The 22,648-nt window shown below is 36.8% G+C and overlaps 1 protein-coding gene across 1 annotated transcript in view; it reads right to left on the bottom strand.

The window, feature by feature from the left end:
* The window catches only part of plce1 (phospholipase C, epsilon 1), a 90,085-nt gene that overhangs the window by 16,475 nt on the left and 50,962 nt on the right, over nucleotides 1-22,648 (bottom strand). The window contains exons 10-34 of the mRNA XM_078788841.1: nucleotides 21,525-21,670; nucleotides 21,303-21,450; nucleotides 20,250-20,360; nucleotides 20,076-20,185; nucleotides 19,084-19,203; nucleotides 15,148-15,276; nucleotides 14,899-15,035; nucleotides 13,312-13,406; nucleotides 13,094-13,218; nucleotides 12,008-12,152; nucleotides 10,824-10,988; nucleotides 10,640-10,754; nucleotides 10,414-10,573; nucleotides 10,219-10,341; nucleotides 8,537-8,673; nucleotides 8,223-8,461; nucleotides 7,653-7,714; nucleotides 7,419-7,584; nucleotides 7,247-7,354; nucleotides 5,625-5,741; nucleotides 3,474-3,632; nucleotides 3,267-3,402; nucleotides 3,090-3,131; nucleotides 345-469; nucleotides 150-267 (exon numbers count right to left, since the gene is read on the bottom strand). Coding sequence (XP_078644967.1) covers nucleotides 150-267; nucleotides 345-469; nucleotides 3,090-3,131; nucleotides 3,267-3,402; nucleotides 3,474-3,632; nucleotides 5,625-5,741; nucleotides 7,247-7,354; nucleotides 7,419-7,584; nucleotides 7,653-7,714; nucleotides 8,223-8,461; nucleotides 8,537-8,673; nucleotides 10,219-10,341; nucleotides 10,414-10,573; nucleotides 10,640-10,754; nucleotides 10,824-10,988; nucleotides 12,008-12,152; nucleotides 13,094-13,218; nucleotides 13,312-13,406; nucleotides 14,899-15,035; nucleotides 15,148-15,276; nucleotides 19,084-19,203; nucleotides 20,076-20,185; nucleotides 20,250-20,360; nucleotides 21,303-21,450; nucleotides 21,525-21,670 — 3,238 coding nt within the window. The remainder of the gene's footprint in view (nucleotides 1-149; nucleotides 268-344; nucleotides 470-3,089; nucleotides 3,132-3,266; nucleotides 3,403-3,473; nucleotides 3,633-5,624; nucleotides 5,742-7,246; nucleotides 7,355-7,418; nucleotides 7,585-7,652; nucleotides 7,715-8,222; nucleotides 8,462-8,536; nucleotides 8,674-10,218; nucleotides 10,342-10,413; nucleotides 10,574-10,639; nucleotides 10,755-10,823; nucleotides 10,989-12,007; nucleotides 12,153-13,093; nucleotides 13,219-13,311; nucleotides 13,407-14,898; nucleotides 15,036-15,147; nucleotides 15,277-19,083; nucleotides 19,204-20,075; nucleotides 20,186-20,249; nucleotides 20,361-21,302; nucleotides 21,451-21,524; nucleotides 21,671-22,648) is intronic.

The raw sequence follows: 22,648 nt of genomic DNA, 5'->3' as shown, positions 1-22,648 counted from the left end.
TGTATACCACAAACTCATATTTAATATTTAACTTATTTTTACACTTGCATGACAGTGAGGGGCAGGTTCTTCCATGCAGTTTGAAGCTGATAAATGACATTTCTATTCTGCAAAAAAGGGGGTTCATACTCAAAAATATGTATGCTAACCTGGGAACTTAATAGCCTGACAGTAGATGACGAGGTCTGACAGCTCCTGTGCGATCTGACGGCTCTCCTTCTTGTTGTGAGGAACGTAGAACTCCTCGCCCAGCTCCATGTCGAACACCTATAAAACCGATTATATGTCAAGGTGACTGGGTGTCATTGTTTGGAGGTCATGGGGTCAACAGCGAGTCGTCTAACCTTTCCTTTGCTCTGTTGAGTGCTGCTGTCGGACTTCTTCATCTTCAGCTTGGGCGCTTCGTCCGCCGGCTGATCCTCTTTATCGGTGGAGTTCTTTCCTTCCGGTTTGTCCTCTAACAGATTATCTGTACACAAGAAATAAGCGTTCAAAGAAATAATACTACATGTTGATAACACAGATTGTAGTATTAGCCAGCAACACCATGATGACAATACATGCATATTATGGGCGGAATAAGTATGAAAAACACACACTTAAATATGCATTATTAAGGTTCTTTTCTCCTGAGGGTTTTATTTGTTTTTAGATATAAATAGCAAATTAATTTTAAACTTGTATGACTGCTAAAAATGTTAAAATAAATCATATAAAAATATAATAGCAAAATATTTATATAATAGCAACATATTTTATTCAAGTTGAGACTGAGGGCCACCAGAGTGGACACTGTGGAGTATAATAGTACCCTGCCCTGAAAGTTTATTAAAATAAATCACATAAAAATAGCAAAATATTTAACTGTAATAATACAATTAAACCACATATTTTATTCAATTTGAGATTGAGGGCCATCAGAGTTGCCACGTACCTAAACACCTTAACAATTTTTATTCAAGACGAGACTGAGGGCAGCGCTTTAGCAAAGTGGGGGACTTCACAGTATAACACGTTTTGACATTTTCCGTGTGCAAAAGAGGAGACTGATAGGAGGAGAAAACAGTGTCCCACAGCCAAGTGGAGACTATGGAGTATAATATAGCATCTACGGCTACATAAGGACCAGACTATGCCGAGGATTTATTAAAAAGGTCTCGGATTTTCCGACAGGGAGCTCAGGATGTGATTTTAGCGTCGGGAGTGGGGCAGGGTAGTTTCCCCTGGTCAGTTGTTTGGTGTGGGGGCAGCGTAGGGCCTGAGAAACCAGATGGTTTTGTTTTGTTTCCCCAACGAGGCAAGGTCACGGACAAAAACGGAGCAAAAAGGGGAGGAAGAAGAGGACGGTATTCATATAATACACAGTAAGTCTAAAAATACACACACAAAAAAACCAAAAGTACAGTGTTATCCTTAGAGTCATTCACGTGTTTGTGGAGGGTCCACCCATATGGAGATATGGAATAGCAGTACAGACATAAACATCCTCAGCAACAACTATGTATGGAATAAATGAAATATATGCTTCGAGAGTGGAGCAAAGTTTTTTTTTTTTTTTTTATAAATAGTACAAGCGGTAACTTATTTTTAAACATATATATATATATGACCTTTATATATTTATACCTTTTATATATATAAAATGACCTTTGCATTATATTTCATTAAGATGGAGTTATGTTATTTTATATAATAACTTGCGCCCAAGTTGTTATATATATATATTATATATATATACACACACACACACACATATATATATACATACATATATACACACATACATCCATATATATATACATACACATACATACATACATATGCATATATACACATACATATACACGCATACATATGCATGCATACATACATATGCTTATATATACATACATACGCATACATACATATGCTTATATATACATACATACGCATACATACATATGCTTATATATACATACATATGCATACATACATATGCTTATATACATACATACGCATACATGCATATGCATATATACATACATACGCATACATGCATATGCATATATACATACATACGCATACATACATATGCTTATATACATACATACGCATACATGCATATGCATATATACATACATACGCATACATACATATGCTTATATACATAGTACATACGCATACATGCATATGCATATATACATAGTACATACGCATACATGCATATGCATATATACATACATACGCATACATGCATATGCATATATACATCATACATATGCATATATACATACATATACATGCATATATACATACACACGCATACATACATACATATGCATATATACATACATATACACACGCATGCATACATATGCATATATACATATACATGCATACATACATATACATGCGTACATACATATGCATGTGTACATACATATACATGCGTACATACATATGCATATATACATACATATACACACGCATACATACATATGCATATATACATACATATACACACGCATACATACATATGCATATATACATACATATACACACGCATACATACATATGCATATATACATACATATACACACGCATATATACATATGCATATACACATATACATATGCTTATACATATTATTGTTCTGCTTCTACCTCAGGGAGGAAACAACCATCACTTTATTCAAATTATGAGTAAGTAGATGTAAGTCATGGCAATATCTATCCAATACTTATGTTGTAACGATGATATCATAATTCATTTCAACTACAAGAATAAATGATAGTTGCACAAATCTGCACACCAAATCCCCTTTCTGCAACGGCAGACGACAAAGACACAATATCTACAACATCTACAACATCTACAACATCTACAACATCTACAACATCTACAACATCTACAACATCTACAACATCTACAACATCTACAACATCTACAACATCTACAACATCTACAACATCTACAACATCTACAACATCTACAACATCTACAACATCTACAACATCTACAACATCTACAACATCTATATATGGATGAACTGTTGCCACCACAGCAAAACAGGATGAGAAGGGAACACAATCACACTGAACGCTTTTTACCTTCCAGCCCATAGGAGGCGGTAGAGGCATTGAGGACATCAGCTAGAGTGGAGGTCAAATCAAACAGGACGGACAGGAAGGGAGTTTCATAACAGATTATTCTCATAAAAGGAAGGAATAAACCACAATCATGAACACGAAGGAGGGACGGAATAGCAGAACTTTTTTTTTTTTTACCGTCTGATAGAGACTCGTAGTCATAGTCGTACTCGTCTTCGTCCTCATCGTCTTCTTCATTGGCATGGCTGCCAGGCGAGGAACCCCCCGGTGATCCGTTGCTGGCCTGGGCCTGCAGGTGGGCCAACTGGTGAGCCTAAAAAAAAGACATAAAAATTAATGAAATATGATATGTGAGTCATATATATATTAAAATAAAGGCTCCACCTTCTGCTTGAGTATGTCCACGGGTGCCTGATGGGCTTTCAGCTTCTTGTTCTTCAGCAGGATCCGCCCACGTAGCTGCAATGGCGATGGCAGGTGAGGGTCGTCGCTGAAGTCGCTCTCAAACAGGAAGCGCGTCACGAGACGTTCCCCAAACACCGTCTGAGACAGTCAAGTTTGAATCATGTCGCCTTAATTCATCTGTTCCAGGGTCAAACTGTCGTCACCGTAAAGCCTTCAGTATGTATACAAGGAATGATTTACCGGTAAGTAACAAGTACGTCAATGGGACAACAATGTACATCATGGCGGGGGGTTGCACGGTGGTAAAGTGGTTAGCGCGCAGACCTCACAGCTAGGAGACCGGGGTTCAATTCCGCCCTAGGCCATCTCTGTGTGGAGTTTGCATGGTGTTTCCTCCCATATTCCCAAAAACATGCTAGGTTAATTAGCGACTCCAAATTGTCCATAGGTATGAATGTGAGTGTGAATGGTTGTTTGTCTATATGTGCCCTGTGATTGGCTGGCCACCAGTCCAGGGTGTACCCCGCCTCTTGCCCCTAGACAGCAACCCCCGCGACCCTCGTGAGGATAAGATGTAGAAAGTGAATGAATAAGTAGTTTGATATGAGGCTGCACGGTGGTCGAGTGGTTAGCGCGCAGGCCTCACAGCTAGGAGACCCGAGTTCAATTCCACCCTCAGCCACCTCTGTGTGGAGTTTGCATGGTGTTTCCTCCCACATTCCAAAAACATGCTAGGTTAATTAGCGACTCCAAATTGTCCATGGGTATGAACGTGAGTGTGAATGGTTGTTTGTCTATATGTGCCCTGTGATTGGCTGGCCACCAGTCCAGGGTGTACACCGCCTCTCGCCCCTAGACAGCAACCCCCGCGACCCTCGTGAGGATAAGAGGTAGAAAGTGAATGAATGAGTAGTTTGATATGAGGCTGCACGGTGGTAAAGTGGTTAGCGCGCAGGCCTCACAGCTAGGAGACCCGAGTTCAATTCCACCCTCGGCCATCTCTGTGTGGAGTTTGCATGGTGTTTCCTCCCATATTCCCAAAAACATGCTAGGTTAATTAGCGACTCCAAATTGTCCATAGGTATGAATGTGAGTGTGAATGGTTGTTTGTCTATATGTGCCCTGTGATTGGCTGGCCACCAGTCCAGGGTGTACCCCGCCTCTCGCCCCTAGACAGCAACCCCTGCGACCCTCGTGAGGATAAGATGTAGAAAGTGAATGAATAAGTAGTTTGATATGAGGCTGCACGGTGGTCGAGTGGTTAGCGCGCAGGCCTCACAGCTAGGGGACCCGAGTTCAATTCCACCCTCGGCCATCTCTGTGTGGAGTTTGCATGTTCTCCCCATGCATGCGTGGGTTTTCTCACACATTCCAAAAACATGCTAGCCACTTGACCACCGTGCGGCCAATATTATATATTATTTAATATAATTTATTCATATGTTGGTTTTGTGTATGTTCTAAAATGTAAAAAAAAATATTTTTATATTTTTCATAATATATAATATATATTAATACATTAATATTTATAATTTTTTCATATGTTGGTATTGTGTATGTTCTAAGGAATTAATTCTGTTTCAATCTGTTAATTGATTAATCTGTTAATTAATCTGTTTCATTAATTCAATCTGTGGCGAATACATACAGTTATGTCTTCCATCCCACAGGCAGATACAAATTGTAATAACTTTATTCAAGAGGACATTCAGGACAGTGACAAAATGTAGAGTAAAAATAGTATCATATTTTATCCTGAAAATGTAACAAAAAAAGTATTTTAAGATTGTATAAAGTAGAACATAAACAAGTTGAAGTGAGCCCAAGTGTCCATGTAAAAGTCCAATGTCCATCACATCAGTCCCCGGGGGAGGAACAGATCGCTGGGGGGGCTTAACTACATGAAAGTGTGTACACATTCCAGCATATACACTATCTGTCTAGTACATGTGTGTGTGTGTTCGTAAGTATATAAAAAATACACAGCCTGAGGATTAGAGCGACTGTACCGATGCCAAATAAAATGCCAACATCTGGTCAAGGGAAGAAAAGTTTCTCAGGGAAAACATCAGAGACTAAAGTAAAAGTTCCTGTAGATTGTGTGAACTAAATACTAGTATCTGGTCTTACCTTAAAGATGTTGGCCATGTTGCGTTGCTGCGGCAGGGAGCAGTGGTTCTCTATGGACAGGATGACTGGCATGTCGGAGTTGACGAACGCAGACCGGTTAATGGCTTCCACCACATCCTGCGATCACATGACTTTTTTTAGAAACAAACTTTTAGGGTTAGGGGGTTAGGGTTAGGCTTCACCCCTAACCCTAACCCGGTGAAGGAGGTTTTGGTAGCTGCTATCATCCGCGAATAACTCGAGAACAGTACGTCCTAAGGAGTTTTTCCCGAGGCCACCCCCTCCCCCCCCCGCCCCGCCCTAAAGTGGGCACGGGCTTTCGTTTGGGACCACTTCCGACTTTTAGGGCGCAATTAGGGTTAGGGGGCTAGGGTTAGGCTTCACCCCTAACCCTAACCCGGTGAAGGAGGTTTTGGTAGCTGCTATCATCCGCAAATAACTCGAGAACGGTACGTCCTATGGAGTTTTTCCCGAGGCCAACCCCCCCCACCCCCACCCCCCGCCATAAAGTGGGCACGGGCTTTCGTTTGGGACCACTTCCGACTTCCTGTGACCACCAGAAGGGGGCGCAATTAGGGTTAAGGTTAGGGTTAGGGGGCGAGGGTTAGGTATCGGGGTGAAGGAGGTTTTGGTAGCTGCTACCATCTGCGAATAACTCGAGAACAGTACGTCCTATGGAGTTTTTCCCGAGGCCAATCCCCCCCCCGATCCGCCCCAAAGTGGGCACAGGCTTTCGTTTGGGACCACGTCTGACTTCCTGTGACCACCAGAAGGGGGCGCAATTAGGGTTAGGGTTAGGGGTGAAGGAGGTTTTGGTAGCTGCTACCATCCGCGAATAACTCGAGAACCGTACGTCCTATGGAGTTTTTCCCGAGGTCAACCACCCCCCCCCCCATAAGTGGGCACAGGCTTTCGTTTGGGACCACTTCGGACTTCCTGTGACCACCGGAAGGGTGCGCAATTAGGGTTAGGGGGTTAGGGTTAGGTATAGGGGTGAAGGAGGTTTTGGTAGTTGCTACCATCCGCGAATAACTCGAGAACGGTACGTCCTATGGAGTTTTTCCTGAGGCCACACAACCCCCCCCCCCCCCCCATAAGTGGGCACAGGCTTTCGTTTGGGACCACTTCCGACTTCCTGTGACCACCGGAAGGGGGCGCAATTAGGGTTAGGGTTCCTCTAGCTGAGGAGGAGGGAAATGCACGGTCATTTCAGCGGGCCCGACCCCTTCCCCGGTCTCCGGAAGCAGGGGCCCTGCGGGTCCCCGCCCTGTAGTTTGTTTGGGGACGATCTCCCTGTGGTCGGTCGCTACAAGAGCGCCCCCTCCCGTAGCGCACCATGGGGCGCTTACCAGTTATATTTTTTTGTAATTTTTTTTCATTATTAAAAAATATATATATATTTTTACATTAAAAAAAAAAAAAATTGTAATTTTTTTTTTTTGTATTTTTGTTTTTTGAAAAAAATAATAAACAAATAAGCAAATTAACAAAATACAAACTATAAATGTACAAACCAGTAACTAACTACTGCAAAAAGTTACAAAGATCCTCTATTAGGGGAGCTCTGAACTAAAACTGCCACCAGTTGAGTAGCAGCAACCTGCTACTTTTTCTTTCCTCACCTTGAAAGGTATTTTAGTGGTGAGGGTGTGTCCGTGATAGATGACCGGCATGCCGTCATCTCCATCCCAACAGTCCAATTCCACACTCCTACATCCTTGGAGCAGGACCTTAAAGGACAGTAATAATGACTGTGGGTCCAATGTGGGAGATGTCTTCTGTTTATCCACTGACCTGACTGTAAAGCTCCACAGATGACTCTCCTTTGAGCTGGTGTCCAGTCAGGTAGGTATTGTGAGAAGATTCAATGAAGTAGTAGGACAGAGGATACTGGAGCTCCTCAGGCTTCATCAGAGATTCCTCGTTACGGGAAGCAAAGTTCTCTTTGTCCATGAGGTACCTGGGGAATGGAGAAGGTCCATCATTGAGGACGTTCTGGAGTGCAGATACTGACACAAGATACTGTACCTTGCAAAGCCTTCAAAGGACATCCAGCCGTTCTGCCTCATGGTTGATGAAGGCTCAAATGTCTGCGACATAAATCCATTAATCAGTGTTATTGATCACCACGTTCCTTCCTTTTGTCTGAGGTTTCCTGCATCCTCATCCCATTCATTTTTCTCCGGGACTTCCTGATTAATAGCACACATTTCCTTATCCCGTTTACCACAGTCTCTGAGGTTCTAAAAAATACATGGAAACACTTATTCTTGCATTCATTTTAATATTCATTCATTCAGGTCGCGGGGGTGCTGGAGTACACCCTGGACTGGTTGCCAGCCAATCACAGTGCACATATAGACAAACAACCATTCACACTCACATTCATACCTATGGACAATTTGGAGTCGCTAATTAACCTAGCATGTTTTTGGAATGTGGGAGAAAACCGGAGTACCCGGAGAAAACCCACGCATGCACGGGGAGAACATGCAAACTCCACACAGAGATGGTCGAGGGTGGAATTGAACCCTGGTCTCTTAGCTGTGAGGTCTGCGCGCTATGGAAAATTTGTCTACCTACGCAATAATCGCTCACCTGTATAATCCTGAGAATTTCATCATAGCTCAGGTGCTCCCTTTGACAGTTGACCAGGAAGTCATTGAGCTGAGGTATGGCCAAACCCAGCACACCCAGCGACGCGCTCTCCACGCCCGTCCCGTTGGTCACGATGCTGGCGGCCGCGATGGCATCGGAGATCTGCTTCTGGTTGTTGGACATCTGCTGTCTTGTGCGGATGAAGAGATCCAAGTCGGAGCCGTTGCGGGTTAGAAGGTCTAGAGAGGAAGGAAGGAGATGTAGGAACAATGTAGATGTTTATGATGATTGTTATTTCATTAGTGAGTCAGTACCAAGGTCTGGTTGAAGGCCCACATCTCTGTCATCAATCTTCAGGTTGGTGTAGAGAGGAGTCAACTCTGGCGTGGATTGACTACAGGGGACGGCGTATGTGTCAAAAAGCTCCTTCAGGTCCTTCCTGCTCCGAATACTGGGGGGGAAAAAACGTAGTCAACATGTAATTACATTAAAATTATTGTTCAATGTATTAATTATGGGCATGCACTGCAATGCAGGCCCACACTGACAGGTACAAAGGCAACATGCGTTAGCATGTTAGCTATTTTTTTTCATGTCTAAGGGCAAATACACATGTGGCATGATGTAGGGACACGGGACACTTTTGGGACTTGGTGTTTTCTTGCTAAATGCTACTATGCTAACTGTTAGCATGTTAGCATTTTGACTTTTTTATGCATATCTAAATGAAAATACACACACGGCATGATGTGTGGACACTACGGAACCACCTTAGCACTTTCGCCAATTAGTGCTGTCGTGCTAGGTGTCGCCATGCTAACCGTTAGCATGTTATCATTTTGATTCTTTTATGCATATCTCAATGAAAATACACACACGGCATGATGTGTGGACACTACGGAACCGCCTTGGCACTTTCACCACTTAGTGCTGTCTTGCTAGGTGTCTCCATGCTAACTGTTAGCATGTTGTCATTTTGACTTTTTTATGCATATCTAAGTGAAAATACACACGGCATGATGTGTGGACACTACAGAACCGCCTTGGCACTTTCGCCACTTAGTGCTGTCTTGCTAGGTGTCGCCATGCTAACTGTTAGCATGTTATCATTTTGCCTTTTTAATGCATATCTAAATGAATGGCATGATGTGTGGACACTATGGAACTGCCTTGGCACTTTCGCCACTTAGCACTATCTTGCTAGGTGTCACCATGCTAACCGTTAGCATGTTATCATTTTGATTTTTTATGCATATCTAAATGAATGGCATGATGTGTGGACACTACGGAACTGCCTTGGCACTTTCGCCACTTAGTGCTGTCTTGCTAGGTGTTGCCATGCTAACTGTTAGCATGTTGGAATTTTGGCTATTTTAGTCCTATTTAAAGGCCTACATACACATGGCATGATGTAGGAATGTTTTCTCTGCACTTTTGGTGCTAGCATGATATCTGTTAGCATGTGAACATTTTAGCAGTATTCCTCACATCTAAAAGGCTCATGCAGACATGGCGTGATGCAGGGATATTGTAGGACCACCTTGACGCTTTCGCCATAGAGTGCCTTCTCGCTAGATGCTAGCATGCTAACAGTTAGCATGTTTACAGTTTTGGTAAATTCCTCATGTTATGTATGCACAGCATTGCTTGGCAGCATGGCACAGCACAGGCTGCATGCCCATAAAAATTTCTGCTGGAATTTTGTAGCTGTCATTAATATAGATATCTATTGACCCATATACAGTATATTGCATTGACCCAAATATAAGATGACTAGTCTTTTTTCTCTTTAAATTAAATTAAATTAAATTAAATTAAATTAAATTAAATTAAATTAAATTAAATTAAATTAAATTAAATTAAATTAAATTAAATTAAATTAAATTAAATTAAATTAAATTAAATTAAATTAAATTCCTTATATTTGTTATTTCATACTTTTTACATTGCTATATTTTACGGTTGAAAAGATACAAAATATGCAACAAATGTCTACCTGAATGACTTGAAGAGCTCCACAAACTCGATGAAGCTCATGGTGCTGTCAGAGATGATGAGGTTCTGGAAGCCTTTGAAACATCCTTTGCCACGACCGTGCCACGACCTGCTGCTCCACGCCCTTCAATGCAGAAATATCCAATTTCAATAAAACCCAACCTACTAAAATCACGGTTATTTATTGTGATCATACCCTGGCTGCGCCTTGGAGGTCCCTGAGAGGATCGGAGAGGATTGTGGATGGGATTGGTTGGAGCTTGCCATGCTGGAGGATGAGGAGGAAGAAGAAGAAGAGGCCAGTAGTCCTGGACTTCCTTTAGAGCACAGGGACAACGGTCCCGGGAAGCTGTCGTCTATGGAAGATAAAGATGATTGATGGACGTTTTTCAAAAGACATCAGTCGCATTCTAATTAGTAACCTGGATCCTCTTGGTCTATGCTGTCGGACTCTGGTCCGTTCCGATACAGGCCCTCCTTACAGCTGCGTGTTTTCCTGGACACCATCTCATCATCAGTGGCATCCCCGCTGTCCCCCTGTGTCCACATTCAATTTAATATGCGAAATAAATAACTCATATTATGTGCGCATATTAAAATACTAACCCTGACAAGAATCTTCTTCTTCTTTTTGGCCTTGTCACTGATGCCCAGAGGACTGTTTTTGGGGGTTGCAGACTTTTCACCTCCACTTGCTCCCATGTTCCACCTTCGCCCACCAAATAGCTCAATAGCCTGAGGTAGCGTCGGCCCCTCGTATCGACCCTCCTCCTGGCAGACATAGACATACAGAAAGATAGGATTCAACACACAGTATAGACGATTGATGTACGCATAATTGAAAGAATATATATATTTTATACCTTCAACTTGCTGACATAGTTCATCGCCAAACAGCTAAAATAATGCATAAGGCTAAAAATATTATGTCATTGGAGGGTCATATCACCTTGTACTTCGGTATGTGACAATAATTTAATTTAATTTAATTTAATTTAATTTAATTTAATTTAATTTAATTTAATTTAATTTAATTTAATTTAATTTAATTTAATTTAATTTAATTTAATTTAATTTAATTTAATTTAATTTAATTTAATTTAATTTAATTTAAAATTTAATTTAAAATTTAATTTATAATGTAATTTAATTTAATTTAATTTAATTTAATTTAATTTAATTTAATTTAATTTAATTTAATTTAATTTAATTTAATTTATAATGTAATGTAATTTAAAATTTAATTTATAATGTAATGTAATGTAATTTAAAATTTAATTTATAATGTAATTTAATTTATAATTTAATTTAATTTAATTTAATTTAATTTAATTTAATTTAATTTAATTTAATTTAATTTAATTTAATTTAATTTAATTTAATTTAATTTAATTTAATTTAATTTAATTTAATTTAATTTATACTGTAATGTAATGTAATGCAATGTAATTTAATTTAATAAAAAATGTAAAAATGTAAAAATGTAAAAATGTAAAAATGTAAAAATGTAAAAATGTAAAAATGTAAAAATGTAAACATGTAAACATTTAAACATTTAAATTATTATTTTTTTTTAAATATTATTTTTTTTGTATTAAACTATATTAGGAAAGCAGGAAGTGAACAAATGTAACAGTTCCTGATTGTAAAAGTACCAGATGGAGGGGTAGGATTTAATAAGCTTTGCTTCTTCCTACTCCTTTTGGACATGTGGAACAGTGAACTGATTATGTGATGCATTCAATTGCAATCTGATGCATGTTCAAATGAAATTAAACCATTACCATTACCTGATAAAGACTGACATACTGCCTCCTGAGCCACTGCAGCCTTTGGTCCGGAAACTTCTTCAGCTTCCTGGTGGCATTCACCAACTCTGACAGACCCTTGTACAGCATTTGCGTGGTGTAGTTGGGGGCGACAAAGTGCAGCAGTCTGTTGGAAGTTATTACAAAAATATGAAGTACATGTTTGGATATTGTATTTTAATGCATCGTTTACTCTGTTTTTACTCTACTCTATTTTTTATTTATTTTTCTCGACTGTAAAGCGTCTTTGAGTACTCTGAAAAGCACTATACAAATAAAATTTATTATTATTATTATAAAACAACATAAAATAAAGCAGTGGTCGGCAACCCTGCGACTTCCACACCGAGCTCAGTAAGTTTCTTAACACCAAGGGGTCACCAACGCTGTGCCCGTGGGCGCCCATGCGCCCATGTGGAACCACTTAAGGCACCCGGCGAGGCATCTTCTAAAAATGATCATTGTTATTTTGTGCTTTAAATTTTTAAGCAGAATTTTTTTTACATTAATGTAATTTTTAATCGTCTTATAACATCAAAAAATTAAAACAAAAATATTTTATAACGAACTCTTGACTCAAGTCAAAGTTCATGTGTGCGCACGCGTCCGCTCACCGCTTTTTTCTTTACGTATTTAAAGAAAAAAAAAAGTTATTTTTATCTTTATGTAGAATTTTTCTTTACATTTTATTTAATGCATTGCAGTATTTGATTTGACTAATAATAGGCTATAGTCAACCACAAGGCAGCGATCAATTAATTCATTTATGAATTTCTGAAACTTAATGACTTTATTATGGACTGAGTGGTTAGCGTGTAAGTCACACAGCTAGGAGACCTGAGTTCGATTCCACCCTCGGCCATTTCTGGACGGGTTTTCTATTTTTGAAGAAAAATGTATGTGTCTTATTTGCGGCCTCAAAAAGGTTGGTGACCCCTGCTTTAACACCAAAGCATAAGAAATTTTCGTTTTGGTTTGCAAACCCATGCATGCATCTACAATGCATTCTGGCTTCTGATTGGACGAACAAGAGAAGTAAGTTATCCATATAGGTACTAGATTCCAGACCTGTTCTCAGTAGTATTGACCCCGTAGAGGATACTGAGACCATTCTCTTCCACCGTCATCTGGCTTAGTTTATTCTGCAAGCACACGGCATGGACGTCCACCCCTTGGTGACCCAGGAACACGGCCTGCATGTTCAAACACACAAAACTGATCCCCGTCGTCTCGTTTATGACACACATAAACCACCGTATTGCACATTAAAACACACGGCAGCACACCTTCACCACAAGAAGGTCAAGTAGACCCTCGGCAAGTCCTGCTACCACAGCTTGACCCGGTCCCGGTGGTGCGACACCTCCACATTGAGGCTTACCTGTCATTTAGTAACATTAAATAAATGTTATTGTCGTTATGTTTATGACATATGAAGAGCTTGCAACCAAAAGGCGCTAAATCCAATTTTCACTAATTTGCATGTTTTTCATAAGTTTAATAGACCTCTGTCATGTGTATCCAAATCACATATTTTGGTCTTGAAATCATTTTAAAAAATATGAAAAAAAAGTGATATGAAATTTATGCTTTCAACCAAAAGGCGCTAAATCCAATTTTCACTAATTTGCATGTTTTTCATAAGTTTAATAGACCTCTGTCATGTGTATCCAAATCACATATTTTGGTTTTGAAATCATTTTAAAAAATATGAAAAAAAAGTGATATGAAATTTATGCTTTCAACCAAAAGGCGCTAAATCCAATTTTCACTAATTTGCATGTTTTTCATAAGTTTAATAGACCTCTGTCATGTGTATCCAAATCACATATTTTGGTTTTGAAATCATTTTAAAAAATATGAAAAAAAAGTGATATGAAATTTATGCTTTCAACCAAAAGGCGCTATTTCCATTTCAGATTTCAACCAAAAGAAGCTAAATCATTTTTTTTAATTCTTTATTCTGATTGGCCCAAGTTTCCCATCTATTGATAATCTGACCAATCAGAGAGAAGAATACAATTGTCACTGCACATACAGAAAGCCGGTATCAGTACGCATCCTGTTTTGTTTGTGTACATTAAGTACACGTAAGTATGATAGTTACAGTATGTTATGCAATTCAGGAGAACACAAATTGTGTTTTTACAGTATTCTGTAACATGGAAGTTTTTTTTACGCCATAAAAGGCAAACATTATTTTACTTGTACTAAAAAACATACAATGTAAAGAATTTGTAATGAGATGATTTTTGTCACTGTCACCTTCATGGTGCAGTCAAATATGAGCACTGCTTTTAATAACATTTTTATTAATTTAATTAATAATAATGATTTTGTATTGTATGTTGAGAATGGCTTCTATGTTGTGATTATTTTATTAGCATAGCACATTAAAGCACCTTACATTCTTTTACAACAATGCCATTGAAGAAGTTAAAGGTGACTTCAAATTTATTTCAGCCAAAAGGCGCTAAATCCGTAATTTCAGCCAAAAGGCGCTAAATCCGTAATTTCAGCCAAAAGGCGCTAAATCCGTAATTTCAGCCAAAAGGCGCTAAATCTGTAATTTCAGCCAAAAGGCGCTAAATCCGTAATTTCAGCCAAAAGGCGCTAAATCCGAAAAAAAAAATTAATTAAAAAAAAATAATAAAATACATGGTGTGTGCAGGATTTTTATAGCATGCATTTTTATGACCTATATTGATAGCGCTTTCATTTGCAACATAGACTTAATGACCAAATAGATTGATATGTGCGTAATTAAAAATCATTGATTTTCTCGAAATCAGTCAAAAATGGATTTAGCGCCTTTTGGTTGCAAGCTCTTCATATGTGATGAATTTATAGATAATTAGAAATGATCAATTTACCCCAAGTGAGAGTTGCGTTGTCAGGCTGGAGTCTAAGCAAACAACGGGCCGTTAGGTGGCTGTCCTGGTCGTAGTGGATGACCGTGGCTCCTTGCAGCAGGAATTGGTGCACATCTGGTTGTAGCGATAATACATACCTTTAAAAAAAATAATAATAATTATGTGTCAGATTGTTGTTTTTGTATTTTGATTGAGGTCAGGTTCATATTTGATTTTTTTTTTCCCGGTCTTGTGGGAAGGAATTCCTACCAAGGAATGAGCTCAGTGCCATGGCAGAACGCTTTGTGTGTTTCCTCCGTGCCTTGGAACTCCGTCTCGTTAGCTGCAGGCTCCGACGAGAGGTCGCCTTCAGAGTCGGATAAGTCCCCAACCATGAACCTGAAGATACCACAGAGGAATAATCCAGACTTCAACTTGCCATTAAGCTTAAGATTAAGCTCAGTTTAAAAGCCTTGTATGATAATAAATGTAATGACTTAATAAAACTGGGGAGACAGAGCCTTCTCCATCACTGCCCCCCCCCCCACCCCCCACACACCCACTGAAACTCTTTGCCACCATTCACTCCGTGTGAAGTGTCTTTGAGTATTTTGAAAAGCGAAAAACAAATAAAATGTATTATTATTATTATTACTATTATTATTATTCACTTTTGTTATTGTCAAAAACAATGGAGAAATAAACCAGAAACCCACTGAAGTTGTCCGGTCATTAGCATAATGCAAATGTGCAATATTTTCCATCACTGTTACTACCTCAATCATATTTATGTATTTAACAACTCATTACAATACACTCATATGTGTATTGTGTACTACTCATCTGTACACACCAGTCAGTATTTGCACTATGACCCGTTTATCATTGCACTAAAATGAATATATCTGCTCCTGCATGTGCTCCTGTGGAATACTATGTGTATATTTTGGATATCTTGTATATTAAAATTAAGATATGCCTTTATTCGTCCTTCAGTGGGGAAATTTGTATTGCAGCAAGAGTCAGTTAGCAGTACAAAATACACAATATAGAAAAATAAACAATATAAACAACCCAAGTAAGGTATTTTCTATGTCACAAGACAATGTGCAAAAGTGCTGAAATTGACATCGGATCATGTTTTATACACAACATGCACAGAGTGAACCCTCTTATCATCCAGCCTGTTTGTACAGAAAAAGAAGCAACACAAACATACATGCAAAAAAATAACGTGCAGACCTCATAGCGAGGTGACCCGAGTTCAATTCTCCCCGTGCATGCGTGGGTTTTATTCCGGGTACTCCGGTTTCCTCCGACATTCCAAAAACATGCTAGGTTAATTAGCGACTCCAAATTGTCCATAGGTATGAATGTGAGTGTGAATGGTTGTTTGTCTATATGTGCCCTGTGATTGGCTGGCTGGCCACCAGTCCAGGGTGTACCCCGCCTCTTGCCTGAAGACAGTATAGTAACAAAACAAAAAAAATAAATAAAATAAAATTAAAAAAATAAAATTTAAATAAAAAAATTAATTAAAATTAATTAAAAAAAACTTTAATTATATTAGGAAAGCAGGAAGTGAACAAATGTAACAGTTACTGATTGTAAAAGTACCAGATGGAGGACATCTGGTACTGAAGACAGCTGGGATAGGCTCCAGCACCCCAGCACCCTCGTGAGGATAAGAGGTAGAAAATGAATGAATGAATGTATTGCAGTATTTGATTAGACTAATAATAGGCTATAGTCAACCACAAGACAGCGATCAATTAATTAATTTATGAATTTCTGAAACTTAATGACTGTATTATGGACTGAGTGGTTAGCGCGTAGGGCACACAACTAGGAGACCTGAGTTCGATTCCACCCTCGGCCATTTCTGGCCGGGTTTTCTCCGGGTACTCCGGTTTCCTCCCACATTCCAAAAACATGCTAGGTTAATTAGCGACTGCAAATTGTCCATAGGTATGAATGTGAGTGTGAATGGTTGTTTGTCTATATGTGCCCTGTGATTGGCTGGCTAGCGACCAGTCCAGGGTGTACCCCGCCTCCCGCCCTGAAGACAGCTGGGATAGGCTCCAGCACACCCCGTGAGGAAAAAGCGGTAGAAAATGAATGAATGAATGAATATTACTAAACCTTTTCCTATAAAAATATGATTAAACATCCATCCATCCATTTGTTTCTTGTCACTGTAAAATAATGCCTTATTCTTTTATAATACTAAACATTTTTATCGGAAAAATGTCAGACTTCTTGTGTTGCAATTTATGAGAAAATGCATTAAAGTGCAATGTGGAGACAACAACAGCAGCTGATTGAGAACGCATCATGCACCGATGTTAAAAACTCTGAAACTCGATAATCATAAACCAAACTTACAAGACATTTTTTGATTCTTGGGACATCCTAAATGATTGGGAACTGGAATGGGAGACAGGAAAAAGAACAGAAGGACCACTTAGTCTTATCCCGTGCTTTAAAGTGGACCCATTATGCTCATTTTTCGGCATTTTCTTTGTATTGAATTGTGGATTCCTCTAGAGCAGCTACAATAATTATAGATCTTCCAGAATCTGCACCTATTCAAGCTGGATTTCCACAATGGTGTGCTTTAATTATCTTATTAATAAGATAATGGATCATTTTAACAACATTTATAGGTCAGAAAAATGGAAAAAGCATAATAAGTCCCCTTTAACATAAAACAATAACTTAGAGCAGGGGTCTCAAACACGTGGCCCGTGGGCCAAATGTGGCCCCCGCCTTGATATGAAAGTTTAACGTTAGTGCGGCCCGCGCAAGTTTGATATGGATGCTGTATGGTATCATGTACCCAGAAAAAATTATTACGTTTCATTAATGTTCATGTTAAAGGTTAAATAACTGTTAATAGTTATCCTCCCTATCCGTGTGGAAGTGGTTAAGTTTTTGGCTATTTAAGTTGAAAGGAAATAACTTGAAGGCTACCGTTTAGGTCGCTAGCTCTCTAGTTTGCGAGTTAGCATGTGTCTCAAGACCCTGCAGTTGCGCAATATGTTGTAAATAAAAAGTATAAATGTGACTATAGTCGTGTTTTGTCATGTCTACAGGGCTCTAATAATGCTTTGTTCATTTTAATCTGAAAAAAATAATTTGTCTACCCACCAAGTATATGTGGTTTCTTAGGTTTTTATTATTTGGTGTTTTATTATTATTATTATATTTATTTAATACTGATTGATTTTCTTTATTCTTGATTTGTTTATTTATTTTTCATCTTATTTTGTGCAGAAAAATAAAAAGTAAGATATTTGAGAACAGTGGAATGTTTTATCAGAGCTTTTTTTGTAGAAAATCGGAACCAAAGCAAAATTTTTTTAATTTTTTTGTTTTTAATAAATGTGTTTTTTCTTTTTTTTGGAAAGCCTGATGCGGCCCAGTCTCACCCAGACCCTAGCTCCAGTGGCCCCCAAGTAAATTAAGTTTGAGACCCCTGCTTTAAAGTCATATTATTATAACCGGGTCGAGTTATGGACTTGAGTTGTGGACTCCTATAGAGCAGCTACACACAATAACAATAGATCTTCCAGAATCTGCACCTATTCAAGCTGGATTTCCACAACTGCCTGCTTTAATTATCTTATTAATAAGATAATGGATAATTTTAACAACATTTATAGGTCAAAAAAGTGGAAAAAAGTATAATAAGTCCCCTTTAACATAAAAAAATATCTTAGAGTCAAAGAAAAAAAAACAGTCCGCAAGCACAGAAGATAATCCAGGTTTCCTTTACACAAACACCACCAAGCCACACTGCGTCCAAATTCCAGCTGTTGTCAACGTCTCCGTGCCATCAGTGCATTGAAAAGGACCAGAGCTCCTTCCTCCTTCCTGTTCTGACAACCTGCTATTGTTATCCTCTTTGACACCAGATCATCATCATCATCTCTCTCAAACAAAGTACAAATCCTTAGTCCGAAGAACTGCATGTATTTACACTGTGACCGGAACCTGAAGTCAATCTAAGATCATTTATTTTTCTCATGTAGCGGCTGGGAAGATCTGTTTTACTCAACTGCAGAGACTTCCAGGCATTTATAACAGGAAGAATTCTCTCAATTCTGTCATCCAATCTTTTGGTTTTTGCACACTTTTGCACTTTAACTCCACCTTCAGCTTTACAGATACCATGTCTATTGTAGTAATTTATTAAATACTTACTGATATCGGGAGCGGTCCCTGAGGGAGTTGTTTCTGGATGTCGGAGTCGGTCCGCAAGAAGACTGAGGGCAGGTGGACGCTTCATCGGGATCCTCCGCCTCCAAACTGCGATTACACGATCTGGAAAACGCAGGACGGGGGAATCGAGCGTTAATATTATTATTAAAAATTAATAATTATATTAATTTTATTATTTAAAATATAATATATTAAATAAAATTAAATATATATAAATATATAAAAATATTAAAGTATATATTTAAATATATTAAATTAAATTAATTATTAACTTTATAATATATTGAATTAATATATAATATTAATAATATTATTAACGCTTGGTATAATATTAATAATATAATAAAAAATATACTAATATTTTATATATTATATTTTATATAATAAAATTAATTAAACTAAATATAAAATATAATATAACATTAAATTAAATATATATAAACATATACAAATATTAAATTATATATTTAAATATATTAAATTAAATTAATTATTAAATTTATAATATATTTAATTAATATGTAACATTAATAATATTCTTAATGCTCGATATTATTATTAATATAATAATAATATAATAATATAAATGTTATTATATAATATATTAAATTAAATGAAATATAAAATTAATATTAAATTAAATATATATAAATATATAAAAATATTAAATTACATATTTGAATATATTAAATTAAATTAATTACTAAATTTATAATATATTAAATTAATATATAATATTTATAATATTATTAACGCTTGATATTATTATTAATAATATAATAATATAATAATATCATTTTATTATATAAAATATAATATATTAAATTAAATATAAATTAATATTAAATTAAATATATATACATATATAAAATATTAAATTATATATTTAAATATATTAAATAAAATTAATTATTAAATTAAATATATTAAATTAATATATAATAATAATATTATTGAACAAATTTGCAGCGAACCTGATAATCTGCAGGATGTTGTTGACTGTGGTCTCTTTCTCCGGCACATGAAGACCGTCTGGGCCAACGCGAGACAAGAAGTTATGCTGTCCGCTGTAGTCGGACACAAACTTAAAAAAAAAAAAAGGAGGTAATTTATGAATTTGTTAACTGATTGTGTAAAATGGTGCGTACCTCTATTGTGTCTTCTGTGTTATCCGTAGGTGGTTTGAGGCTGATGATGCTTGCAGTGCCATCTAATGCGTCGCTCAGCTCTTTCAGGAACACCCCACAGAAAGGTACCACCTACGTTTGGAGATAAGGGGTTGGTAATGGTAATGGTTTTATTTCATTTGAACATGCATCAGATTACAATTGAATGCATCCCATAATCAGTTCACAGTTCCACATGTCCAAAAGGAGTAGGAAGAAGCAAAGCTTATTAAATCCTACCCCTCCATCTGGTACATTTACAATCAGTAACTGTTACATTTGTTCACTTCCTGCTTTTCTAATATAGTTTAAGGGTTTTTTGTTGTTGTTTTTTTTTTTAATTAAAATGTTTTGTCCCGTACCGAAGTACGAGGTGATATGACAATTTAATTGGATTGGAGAGTGGAGTGGAGTGGAGTGGAGTGGAGTGGAGTGGATTGGATATTGGATATTGGATATTGGACAGTGGATAATTTAATTTAATTTAATTTAATTTAATTTAATTTAATTTAATTTAATTTAATTTAATTTAATTTAATTTAATTTAATTTAATTTAATTTAATTTAATTTAATTTAATTTAATTTAATTTAATTTAATTTAATTTAATTTAATTTAATTTAATTTAATTTAATTTAATTTAATTTAATTTAATTTAATTTAATTTAATTTAATTTAATTTAATTTAATTTAATTTAATTTAATTTAATTTAATTTAATTAGCTGTTTGAAGATGAACTATATCAGCAAGTTGAAGTATTTGTGATTTTAGAAATAAGGAGTTAGTATGTTCTCCGTAGGCGGCATTATGAATTATCCTTACTGGCCTTTTTTGCAGTACATTTAGCGAGTGAAAATTGCTTTTATAATTATTACCCCATATTTCCACACAATAAGTAAGATATGGTAGAACCAAATAACTTTGGTCTTGTTGCGAGAGCCATCTGCTAAATTTACCAATCAAAATATTCCTCCTTTCGCCATAAGAACGTTAATTGCGTTTCCAAAAAACAGTGCCGTAATTGCATTCACTCACTTTGCATCCTGGGATATTCAGCGCTCTGGTGACAACCTTCTTGTACTCCGAGGAGGACTCATGCTGTGCCATGGCGTCCTTCAGGCTCCTCATGGTCTCAATGTCGGACTGGTCCATGAACTGCCACATCTTCAGCACTTTGCGGGATCTGTCAGAGGACAAAACAACACTTAGTACACTAAATGACAAGACAACAACAACAATGTGGATCATGGTTCCTACCTGAGTCCTGCCAGGAACTCCATGACACCATTATAGTTCCCCATGTTCCAACAGCACTTAGCTACATGGACCAGATGGGAGAACACTTCCCTTTTCTCTTCCATAGAACTAGCAGTCAGGACCAGCCATGTCACCCATGAACTCACCTGTATAAACAATGTAGATGTGCAAATATAAGACAACACGCACTCGACACCACCAGCATGAAAAAGAGTCTTGAACCAGTCATGATGTGCTATATATATATATCACTATATTGACACTTACTATGGTACCCATTATGGCATTGGATGCTCATATCACCTCCTACTTTGGTACATGACGAAACATAAATAATAAAAATAATTTAAAAAAATAATAAAGATAATAAAAATTAATAAAATAAATAAATAAAAATAAAATAAAATTAAAAAAAACAAATTATATTAAGAAAGCAGGAAGTGAACAAATGTAACAGTTACTGATTGTAAAAGTACCAGATGGAGGGGTAGGATTTAATAATCTTTGCTTCTACCTACTCCTTTTGGACAAATAAAATAAATTTTAAAAAAAAAACTAAAATTATATTAGGAAAGCAGGAAGTGAACAAATGTAACAGTTACTGATTGTAAAAGTACCAGATGGAGGGGTAGGATTTAATAATCTTTGCTTCTACCTACTCCTTTTGGACAAATAAAATAAAATTTAAAAAAAAACTAAAATTATATTAGGAAAGCAGGAAGTGAACAAATGTAACAGTTACTGATTGTAAAAGTACCAGATGGAAGGGTAGGATTTAATAAGCTTTGCTTCTACCTACTCCTTTTGGACAAATAAAATAAAATAAAATAAAATATTTAACATTTTATTTAACAACAATATATAACATTTTTAATTATATTAGGAAAGCAGGAAGTGAACAAATGTAACAGTTACTGATTGTAAAAGTACCAGATGGAGGGGTAGGATTTAATAATCTTTGCTTCTACCTACTCCTTTTGGAAAAATAAAATAAAATAAAATAAAATAAAATAAAATAAAATAAAATAAAATAAAATAAAATAAAATAAAATACATTTGAAAGGTTAATGTTCATTGAAGTTATCATATACCTGACAATATTACATTACATTTTTAATTATATT

This window comes from Doryrhamphus excisus, unplaced genomic scaffold (genome assembly GCF_037039965.1).
Source record: "Doryrhamphus excisus strain RoL-2023G ecotype Guam unplaced genomic scaffold, RoL_Dexc_Guam_v1.1 HiC_scaffold_24, whole genome shotgun sequence".
NCBI classification, from domain to species: Eukaryota; Metazoa; Chordata; class Actinopteri; order Syngnathiformes; family Syngnathidae; genus Doryrhamphus; species Doryrhamphus excisus.
Note: the sequence above shows the minus strand (reverse complement) of the source record. Positions and strands in the feature narration are given on the sequence as shown.